This window comes from Capricornis sumatraensis, chromosome 3 (genome assembly GCF_032405125.1).
Source record: "Capricornis sumatraensis isolate serow.1 chromosome 3, serow.2, whole genome shotgun sequence".
NCBI lineage: Eukaryota > Metazoa > Chordata > Mammalia > Artiodactyla > Bovidae > Capricornis > Capricornis sumatraensis.
The window spans coordinates 176461104-176472235 of NC_091071.1; the positions used below are offsets into that span (position 1 = coordinate 176461104).

The 11132-nt window shown below is 59.1% G+C and overlaps 1 protein-coding gene across 1 annotated transcript; it reads left to right on the forward strand.

The window, feature by feature from the left end:
- The first annotated feature begins 7211 nt into the window (after positions 1–7211).
- Positions 7212–10235, forward strand: CAMK2N1 (calcium/calmodulin dependent protein kinase II inhibitor 1). Its single transcript, XM_068968947.1, has 2 exons — positions 7212–7412; positions 8979–10235. The coding sequence occupies exons 1-2, from the start codon at positions 7247–7249 to the stop codon at positions 9047–9049; spliced, it is 237 nt and encodes a 78-aa protein (XP_068825048.1). The 5' UTR covers positions 7212–7246; the 3' UTR covers positions 9050–10235.
- Positions 10236–11132: the final 897 nt, after the last annotated feature.

Sequence of the window (11132 nt, forward strand, 5' to 3'; positions counted from 1 at the left end):
TCTGGCTCAGACAGCGAAGTGACCACTGGGAGGCCGTGCAGGTAAGAAGGGGTGGAGCTGGGGCTGAGCTGCTGATTTCCCCTCATTTCACTTGCTCATCACCAGGTCCAGCGGACAGAGCTCTGAGCTGGTTGTTGGGAGGCCTGGGCTCTCGGCCCAGGCGCTGGTTCCAGCTGGGCAGCTCACCTTCCTCGTTTGGGGCTGACTCCTTCCCACTGTGCAGTGGACCAAGATCCCTGTCTGTCCTGCCGACCTGCAGATTGTCATGGACACCAAACGACCTTGCATCTGCTGGATGGGGACGTGCCCGAGTAACCGTGTGGGACCCGAGAGGCCAGAGCGGCCTGTGCCCTTGCTGGGAGTCTGGGCTCAGAGGCCACGGTCACACGGTTCTTCCTGGAGCTGACCCCCCACAGGGCTGACCTCCGTGTGCAAGAGGTCTGGACCATAACCTCTATCCCCTCGGTCGTGGGTGGGACGAAGTGAGACTAGAAGAGGCTTGTCCTGGGTTGCCTGACTCCCAGGTGTCCACAGGGAGGCAGTATCACCCAACGTTTGAGAGGCTGGCCCAGACTCAGACCCGCCGCCTCTCCAGGACCAGGCGTACTGCTTTGGGCTCCTCACTCAACTTCTTGTGTGGTTACTGAGTGTGGATACGTGTTCCCGGGGTGTGGGAAGCTCTTCCCAGAGATCGAGTTGTGGTCAGGGGCCTACCCTTTCTGAACGCAGTGGGGTCAGCTCCTCCTTAGTCCCCGTTAGCGGTCCTGGTTTACTCAGCTCATCCACTGATGAGGTCAGGGGTTCTTGAGTCAGACTTCAGGCCTCTCAGGAGCCTGGTTAGATATTCAGAGCCCAGGTGCTGAAGCCAGACCACGGATGCCAGCCTCCTGAATCCCCACCGTCTGTCCGCTAGGCTACGGTCATCCCTGGGCTTGTCTGCAGCGCTCAGGGTCACGCAGACACGGCCACAGCTCTCCTCCTGGCCTGGGCCTGAGCGAGGCAACTGTCCCCCAGGGTGACGCGGAGCCCCAGCGCCTCCCGCCTGCTGGTTCTGGGCTGGTCTCTCAGAGGTCCGAGGACCCCCCGTCCCTCCCACCCTCTGCATGAGGGTGTGCAGTGGCTGAGCAGGGAGAGTGCAGGCAGGGCACCAGTGATCCACCCCTCACCCCACACCCACCATCTCCTGGTGAAACTGGGCTCTTTGGCTGCCCTCACCTGTCCTCACCGTTTCTGACATTCTGAAGAGCCCATGGGACTCTCACTTTGCCGGGTCGTTGGTATAATAAAATCTTTTAAAAAATTGCCCTCTGATCTTTTTATTCTAAAGGAACACAGCAGACTTTGTCGTTGCAAAGAACCCTCTTATTTTGTGACTGATTGTGTGTGTGGCCAGAGGTCCCCTCCAGATACCGTTCTGAGCTGCGGTGATGTGCAGGGGTGTGAGACCCGGGGCAGGAGTCCAGTCCCCACCGTGGGCCCCCACTCCCCCGCCTGTGATGGAGGTGGTGGGACCAGACGAACTCTAGAGGCAGTTTCGTGCAGAGCCTTCTAGAACTCTGGGCACTCTTTGGAGACCCTCTGGGGAGGATGAAGGGCCTAAAAGGTGGGGTCCTGAGCCCCTAGCTCCCCAGCAGCTTGCCCTTTATCTACTTTGTATTTACTGAGGTTCCCTGTAAGATTTTATCTGAAGAAAGGGTCTTGGTGATTAAATAAGGCAAAGCGAAGAAGCCACTCCTCTTTGAGTTTTTGCAGGGAGGAACTGTGGCTGTCACGAAAGTCCTCTGCAGATATTTGCTGAATGAAGGAAAGGTGAGTCAACTCTTCCTGGGTTGTTGCTTGAGTCTAGGTCTGAGCCACCCCCAGTAGGCTGCTGCTGCTGCTAAGTCGCTTCAGTCGTGTCAGACTCTGAGAGACTCCATAGATGGCAGCCCACCAGGCTCCGCCATCCCTGGGATTCTCCAGGCAAGAACACTGGAGTGGGTTGCCATTTCCTTCTCCAGTGCATGAAAGTGAAAAGTGAAAGTGAAGTCGCTCGGTTGTGTCCGACTCTTCCCGACCCCATGGACTGTAGCCCACCAGGCTCTTCCGTCCACGGGATCCTCCAGGCAAGAGTACTAGAGTGGGGTGCCATTACCTTCTCCACACAGTAGGCTACCAGGCTTTTATTCACTCTGTGTTTATGTACGTGTGTGTTTGTACATATGCGCGGTGGGGGGGTGGGCGGCAGAGGCCCAGCCTTTCAAGGTGGGTGGGGAACGGGTGGCACCAGGTTCCAGTCACCAAGGTGAGAAGGCTGGAGGCAACGCAGGTGTTTATCCAGCCTTGGCTCAGAGGGGTGTCCCCTGCTGGGAGGACTCTTGGCATCTCTGGAGGTGACCCACTGGCCATTAGGGAGCACCCAGCCTGATGGACCATCGAGGGTCTGAGCCAGCCCCATCAGGCTCAGCATTCCCAGGGCTCCGCCCCACGGGAACCTGGGCTTGAGCTGCCAGGAGAGTCCCCACCCCCAGGGCTGAGGCATCCTGTAGCCTCCCTCTTCTCTAAGTCTCCCCATTACTCTCTGATGCTGCAGACCATGCCTTGGTTCCCCCATCTGGGCAGGAGAGAGGGGAAGGGAACCAGGGAGCAAAGGCAGGCAGGGCATCTATTTGACGCTGGGGCCCATCTGGGGCTGGCTCTCTCTTTTTCTGTTCTGCGGACCCTAGTGCCAGGCTCAGGGCACGGCAAGGCCTTGCAAACATGCATCTTTAACCGTGGAGTATTCGTGCTGAAAAAGCTCACTGAGATGGTCCCTGTCCTGTGGTTCTCAGTTTGCAGAGCCCCAGGGTTTGGTGAAAGGGCTTTCAGGTGAGGTTTGAGGGGGAAGCCCCCACCTTGGCCTCAAGCAAGGTTTTATCTACTTTAGATTTGACAGACCTGGTTGATTTTGCAGCTGAAAAAAAAAAAAAAAAAAAAGATGTGATTTTTCTCCAAGTTTCCCACTTTGTGATGCAGAGTTAGAGGCCTAGAGGAGAGAATCAGCTTCTTCAGTCACAAAGAGAATCAACAGCTAATAATTATAACTCCATTTACTGAGGACTTACTGTGTGCCAGGCACGTGATACATATATAATCTCCTTCCCTGGAACAAGCCACCAAGTAGAAATAATTATTACCCCCATTTGACAGGTGAGGAAACTGAGGTGAGGTGAGAGAACCACGGAGTTAGGAGATGACAAGCAGGAATTTGAACTTGGCTTGCCCTCATGGAGGCCGCTCCCTTCACCCTGGACTGCTGCCCTAGACGCAGGCTTCTTTGATGGGTTGTGTACAAAGGGGTCTCCACTCCTGCCTTACTTGGTCCGCTCCTCCATCTGCACCTGGCCTCTTCAACACAGCTCTGGATGTCTGGCTCAGAGCCAGCCGCTTGGCTTTGGCAGGTAAGGCAGGGATGGATGGAGACCCAGGGTACACGTCTGCCTCCATGTCTGGGGCTCCGGAATAAAGCAACGGTCCACGGAAGGCTGAACAAGTGGAGGACGGAGCGAGGCCTTTGGAATAGAGACAGCTGGGGGGCGGCGGCGTAGGGAGGGAGGAACACCACTCTGACTCACACTTTCTCTTGAAGAGCGAGTGTGTGCTCTTGGAGGCATCACTTAACCTCCAGGAACCTTATCTGTCAAATGGGCCTGTGTGACATGGCCCCGCAACTTCTGAAGGCTAAAGGGAGGCTCTGTGAAGGGAACAGTCATGGAAACACCGTTCTGATTGCAAAGTACCATGTGCCTGAGAGGGATGCGTGGCTCAGTAAGGGTGTGGCAACCGAGTCAGGAAGGTGTGATGCTGCCCCCTTTCACCTTATGTGGGACAAGGCAAAGTAAACATCGGAGTTCCCAGGTGGCTCGGTGGTAAAGAACCCACCTGCTGACCGATGCAGGAAATTTGAGTTCGATCTCTGGGTTGGGGAGATCTCCTGGAGAAGGAGACAGTAACCCACTCTTGCCTGGGAAATGCCATGAACAGAGAGGCCTGGCAGTTTACGGTCCATGGGGCTGCAGAAGGTCACCAGTGAGCGACCAAACAACAGTGCAAGTAACACACAGACAGATGGCTTCTCTCCTTGCTCTTGCCTGCTGTGCGTGCAGGGACTCACCAGCCCTTCCGCCTTTCCGTGAATCTTCTGAATGGTAGGACTGTGGTGGCTGCTCGGCATGGGCACTGCTCTGCTACTCGGCAATAAGGAAGGAGCCGGAGGCGTATGAGATGAGCAGGGTGGTCCCAGCCCCGCGTGCGGTGACCAGTGTGGGGTGTCCCCTATGGGGACCTGGAGTCACAGCTGGGAAAAGTGGATTCTCTTGGCTCCATCACTATAGCCTGTGACCTTGGCAAGTCACTCATACTCTTTCTGTGAACAGTTAAACAGGGATGTACTGTCTCCTCTTTCTGTCTCAAAATGTGTTTATTTTGAGAAGCAAGGTCAATAACGGATGTGAGGATGCTTTTGGCGGGTAGGGGAGGAAGAGAAGGCCTGATACAAGACCAAGAGCTTCTTTTAACCATCATCCTACTTCTGATGCTTTTGTTTTCTCTTCCAGCGCTTGGCCTGGTGCGAACCTCAGAGCAGACGCTCAGTAAAGCCTTAATGAATGGAGACAGGCGGCTTGTGGAGCGAAGCAAAGGAGGCCAGAGACCTGCGGCTTCTCCCACTGACAAGCCGGGAAACTTGGAGCAGGTTCCTGACCCTCTCTGGGCTTCCGTTTCCCAGTCAGTAAACGAGGAGACTGGACTGGGTCCTCTCTGCGGATCCTTCCAGCTCTGGCGGCTCTGAAGTGGGGATGAATGAAGTGCTGCTGTTCCTCCTCGCTAAGTCATCTCTCAAGGGTTCGGTGCACATTTGCGCCCGGCCTGGCGCTGGAAGCCTGATGTCACCTTATTTTCCTAACGGTCCTGTGAGGCACACAGGCAGCTAGCGAGCCACAGGCCCCATTTCACAGCTGAGCTCATGGAAGCTCAGAGAGGGGATGTGACGTGCCCAGAGTAACCCCGCAAGCCAATGGCAGGACAGGGATTCAAGCTCAGGCCTGAGTCCAGAGGCCATGCCCATTGCATCTGCCTCCCGGGTTCTCAGCCCCCTTCCTCCCATCTCCCTGGGGCGTCTGGCCTGGGGAGGCCAGCCTCTCTTTTGACAGTTTGGGGAGGGGGCTGGACTGGCCCCTCTCAGGATGCCCCTTTACCCCTTTAGCACTGAAACCACGCAAAGTTCTAGATTTAAGGGGCAAGTGAAGCTGAGGCTGCCCTTTTGCTATTGGTGGGACTCCTCAAAGGGCAGCTGGTCGAGCCAGCTGACACTCATCGGGGGACCACGATGTGTTCCCCTGCCCTGCTCTCATCACGCTCGGTGCCCTTGGCACAGCCGCCCCTTTCGGTGGACAGGCTGGGCTCTGCTGCTAAAGGCGTCTCCGGGGGGAGGGCAGGTGTTGTTGATTCTGAGTGAGGATAACGAGCCCTCCTCACGCACCTTGCCCCCCTCGGAGTTACCATCTGCTCGGCAGGCACGCCTCCCAGGCCTCTGGGGGCTGCCCCCGTGTCTCCTTCCCGGGATCCAGAGCCCGCTCCTCGGCCCCGAAGCCGTCGTCTCTCCCCAGGGCTTGTGGCTGTTGCTGGAAGGGAGGTCCCCGAGGGCAGAGGGCTGGAGGCCCGCGACGTCCCTAGAGGAGGCAGCGGGCGCCAAGGGCCGGGCATCCCGGGCGAGCCCGGCGTAATGAGGTGCTCCCCTCTCCTCGGGGAGGCGGGGCCGCCCCACCTCCGCCTCCACCCCGAGGCCCCGCTGCGGCCCCAGTCCAGAGCCCGGGCGGGGAGCCGGGCCTTCCAGGGCGAGTGTGAGGCCCAAGCGGCCGAGCCCCGAGAGTCTAAAGTGGTCGCGTGGTGATGGGGGCAAGGGGCTCTCCGGTTGGCGCCTGCAGGGGAGATGGGTCCACAGGTCGCCGGGTGCCCTCCGACTTCTGGCCCGGTCTCTGGCCTCCAGGAAGACCGGCATCCATCTGTCCTTCCCCGTGTGCGCGTCGTGGGTCCCCTGCACCCCGCTCCCGGAACCCCCCCCACTGCCCCCCTCCCGTGCCCCGGCGGGAGGCAGAGCCGGGGTGGGGGCTGGTCCCACGCGCAGCCGCCGCGCACCAGCTCGGGACCGGGTAAACACCCGCAGGAGGGGGTGCGGGGGGAGCGGGCGGGGAGGAGACTGCCGGAGGCGGCCGGGCCGGGGCGGGGCTCGCCGGGGGGCCCCCTCGGCGAGGGCAGGACGCGGGTGCCGGGGGCGGGGGCAGGAAGCTAGCCGCGGCCCCGTGACGTCGCCCGGCTTCCAGGGATCGCTCCCCGCGGCCCGGGTCCGCTCCTCCCCGCGCTCCCCCCGGCCTCGCCTCCGCGCCGCGGCCGGCATATCTCGCTCGCGGGCTGGCTCCGGGTCCCAGCCGCCTCCTGCTCCCTCTTCCGCTCCTCCTTCCCTTTCTCTCCCTCGCGATCCCCATCTCCTGTCGCCCCCCGGCCTCTCGGATCCCGAGCTGGACGTTCCCTCCGCCCCCTCTCTCTCTCCTTCCTCTCCCTGTCTCTGTCGGTCAGTCCCCCTGCCTCCCGTTCTCTCTGCGTCTCCGCTGCTCCGCGCGTCTCCCTCCGGGTTTCTCGCTCCCCCCTCCCTCCGGGCATCCTCTCCCGCCCCCCGCCCCCCGCCCCCCGTGCCCTCCCTCCTCGTTCGCTCCCCTCCCCCTCCGCCCCTCGCAGCCCCGCCGCTCGCAGCTCCCCAGTCAGCCTCCCCGAACCTGCGCCGCCGCCGCCGCAGGACCGGCCGGCCCGGCTCCCCGGGGTGCGCCCTCCTCGGCCCCGCGCCCTCGGGGCTCGCCGGCTCAGCCTCCCCCCCGCCTCCGGCTCTCGGCCCCGCCCGGCCCGGCAGCAGCCCCGCGCCCGAGCGCGCCGAGGATGTGAGTCCCGCTCGCCTCTCCCGGAGCAGCATTCCCCGGCGCGCCGAGCCGGAGCGCAGCGCAGCGCAGCCGCGGGCGCTGGCGGGGTCGCTCGGGCCGGCCGCGCGCTCCCGATCCAGCGGCGCCCGCACCCCACCACCACCCCGCCGCCGCCCCGGGCCTCTCGCCGGCGCCGCCGCCGCCGCAGCTCGCGGGCCGTTCCCGGCCGGCCTGCCCCGGCCCCAGCGCCGCTGACCCTGTCCGCCGCGGGCGGGGACGCGGGCGGAGGAGGTGCCGCCGCGGAGCCCCCGGACGCGACCATGTCGGAGGTGCTGCCCTACGGCGACGAGAAGCTGAGCCCCTACGGCGACGGCGGCGACGTGGGCCAGGTCTTCTCCTGCCGCCTGCAGGACACCAACAACTTCTTCGGCGCCGGGCAGAACAAGCGGCCGCCCAAGCTGGGCCAGATCGGTCGGAGCAAGCGGGGTGAGTTCGCGCCCCACTCCCCGATTCCCGTTTCTCGGGCACCCCGGCCTGACGGCTGTTCGCTAGGGTCTCCGGCACCCGGGGGACCGCTCCGACCCACTAAAATCTCGTCGCGCAGAATTGCGGGGAGTGGGGGCTGGGGGATCCCGCACTGCGGGCTCAGCTCCGGCTGGCCTTGGGAACCCCTCCCCCTCAGCCCGACCCGCGTTTGGGGTCACCCAGGGGGCGTGGCGGCCACTCGCTGCCGCAGGGGGCAGAAAGGTTTTCCCAGGTCCCTGCCCGAGCCGAAGTTTGCTTTCTGATTTCTAGTCCTGCCCCCTTTTGCGCCCCTTTTGCGCAGTGTAATTGCAGCTGCACTCCGTCTACAGCCCGGGTGTGTGTGTGTGTGTGTGCTGGGGGGGTCCTAGGGCTCCCCAGGGGACGGCGCGGGGACTGCGGGCGGAGGCCCGGTTCCTGCGGGGAATACGAGGGGCTTTCGGATCGCAGGGGCTTTTCATTGTTACTTGGCAAGGGGAGGGTGTTTGCGGAGCCCCGGGGCTCGGCGCGGGAGCTGGAAAAGCCCGGGAGAGACGGGGACTCGGCGAGGCTCCAAGAGGAGCTCCAGAGGCGCGGGGACCAAGAGGGAGACCGACGGTCGCCGGGAGAGACCGAGGCACAGAGACAGGGAGGGAAGCCGCTGGCGGAGGCAGGGGGAGGCCGGGAAGAGCAGAGCCCGAGACAAAGCTCGGGAGAGAGCGAGCCGGAGCCGGGGAGACCGCGAGCCGGGGACGCGAGTCTAGCGGGGACGCAGGAGCCGCTGAAACAATGAGGGCGACCGACACCCCGGGCACAGAGAGAGAGGCCTGGAGACCTCGACAGGTGACCGTCGCACTGGGAGATGATGGAGAAACCGAGGATGGGCAGGCTAGGCAGAGATGGAGAGAGAGGCGGATGCGGAGAGGCGGGCGAGCCCCCGGCCGGCAGCGGAGAGAGGCTCCGACCTCGGGAGCCGCGAGTGCGGAGAGGCCAAGTCCACCCGCAGGCAGCGCGGAGGGGCGGGGGGCTGGCCCTAGCGAAGCCTGAACCCCCCGACGGGCCGCACGCTGTGTGATCGGCCCCCTGACGTCCCCGCTGGCTCGCACACCTCTGAACACCCCCCCCCCCCCGCCTTGGCTGCCCCCGCGCGGCGCTCGGGGCACCCGGGAAGGGTCCCAGCCCCCTCTCTGACCCCGGAACCTTTTTTCGAAAGAGATGCGCTCTCCAGGATGAGTGGCGGTGGGGATGCCGCGGGGTGAAAACCAGGCCGGTGCGCGCCCGGGCTGCAGGCAGGGCTGCGGGTTTTGTGCCCTTTCAGCTTCCTGTTCTCAGAACCGAGCTGGGACGCAGCCTCGGGGTGGAGGTGGGTCAGAGGAAAGCCAGAGACGGACCCCTGGCTGAGACGAGGAGGATGGGGCTGTTCGGCGAGTGTGGAGCCCCCTCCCTCTCTTTCCCTCCGTCGCTGTCTGTCAGAGACCCCCCCCCCCCCCGCCCCGCGGCTAGGCCCAAATAAGAGCGCTCACTTCTGCTTTTCTCCCCGTTTTTTTGCAGTTGTTATTGAAGATGATAGGATTGATGACGTGCTGAAAAACATGACAGACAAGGCTCCTCCTGGTGTCTAACTCCCCCAAAGACAATGAGTTAAGGGAGAGAATAAGAGTGAGACCGGCGGTTAACAGATATTGGCAAAAAGAGCATGAAAAGAGAAAGCACTTTGAAATTGATTACTAGCTTGCTACCCGCGAGGAAATCAACAACCTGTATCCGTGTCAGGCCGGGAGACAGATGAGGCGAGAAGGAGAAGGCTCTGGGCTCCTTTGCAAAAATAAAAATGAAAAAAAAATTTTTAAAAATTAAAGAAATCACTATATACACACATGTAAAGAAATAAAAAGTCTCAGTTGCAGCTATTTGTCAAAGTTAATATCCATTTCTTTTTATATACAGTGAATATTGCGCAATTATAGATCTGGATTTTGAACCACTTAAATAATGAAGCAACACCGGGTGTTTTGAGGTGTTGGCATTCTTCAATGATTTGGCTGTTCCCAATGTTTACATTATTTAATCTTGCAAAAATGATTCTGTGCACTTGGATGTGAAATGCTGTTTGGTTATTTTTTTTTAATGTTGTTATCTTTGGATGTACAAAACAAATCAGGAAACATCTCTATAGATATTCCATCCTATTTTGGTCATCTTTTGAAGTTATCAAGAGTGTGTCTAAAACAAGAAGAGAACTTTTCTAAGGAATCATGCATAGAAGGAATCCTTGCTTTATTTTAAAATGAATTGTAAAGCTTGTGTTTCTTTGTTGCTACAAGCTATTTGCCCAAGTTAATGCAAACGAACACATTTTATATGTCAGGAAAAAAAAAAACACATAAAAAAAGCAAAAAAAAATGCTTGAGCTTTTTCTAACCTCTCCCTGCAGTCTGTTGTGTGAGCAGCCTGTTTTTTTCTCTAATATTGTGTCAGTTTATTCTCTTTAATGGACTGTAAAAAAAATGTAATCACAAGAGTGCCAAATATCTTGAAATGCCAAAAGGCATTTTGGTTTCTTTTCTTTTCCCTGTGCTCTGAGTCCACGTAAAGGAATGCTTGGAGTGTCTTTTTCTGTTATTTATAGGGGTTCTCTTAAGGCACACCAGCTGCCTGTTTTGCATGGTATTTGCAAAAATGCCTCTTGCGTGAGGAAATCTTCTACCCTTTTTTTGTTGTTGTTGTTGCAACTTTGGACCTCAAGAGGTTTCTTCCCTACCCTACCCTGTTGTCCCCTCTTTTCTTAATTCGATATTCTGTATGTTGCACCTTGAACCAGCACACAGGGCTATTTCTCCAATGTACAATAAAAGAACTGTTCCTGTGTCTCACTGCTCTCTTTTCTCAGCTTTGGTTGGGAGGGAAGGGGGGACTTGCTTTTTGTCTCTGCTGGCTGGAGAAGGGAGGAGGGGACAGTAGCTTTGGTTGGAGAGGCAAAAAGGCAGTGTGGAGGCCACTGTGGGTTGGGCTCAAATGATAGAAAAGACAAGCTGGATTGGCAAGGCCGTCCCCTAAGGGCAAGTGCATCCAATTTGGATTTGCATTGGGCTCTCCCTGCTTCCCTGAGTTCCCTGGTGGGGTGTGTTGGTTGGCAGGGAGTCAGTCTTGTGAAAGGCAAAGTTTGGAGGCGGGCAGACTTGGATTCAAATCCCAGCTCCTTCACTTCCTAGCTCTAGGCATTCGAGCAAGTCTATTCATTTTTGGTGGTTCAGACAGTAAAAAATCTGCCTGCAATGCAGGAGATCCAGGCCGGGTTTGACCCCTGGGTCGGGAAGATCCCCTGGAGAATGGAATGGCAACCCGCTCCAGCGTTCCCTGGAAAATCCCATGGAGCCTGGCAGGCTACAGTCCATGGGGTCGCAAACAATTGGACACGACTGAGTGACTAACACACACTTCACTTCTTGAAGCCTCAGTTTTCAAATCTGTTTAATGGGGGTAATACAGCTCCCACCTCAAAGGTTGATGGGAGGATGAACACAGCACCCAGCGCACAGTAGCACTCAGCATGAGATGCCCAGACCATCCATCATGGGCCACCCCTCCTCAAAGGCAGGACTGAGGGGGAGCTGTGCTCTTTGCCCGGCACCTTCGCCTTCCCAAGTCCCCAGGTCCTTTCTGGAGGGAACAGCCTGGTCCTCCGAGGCCCACAGCCTGATTCCA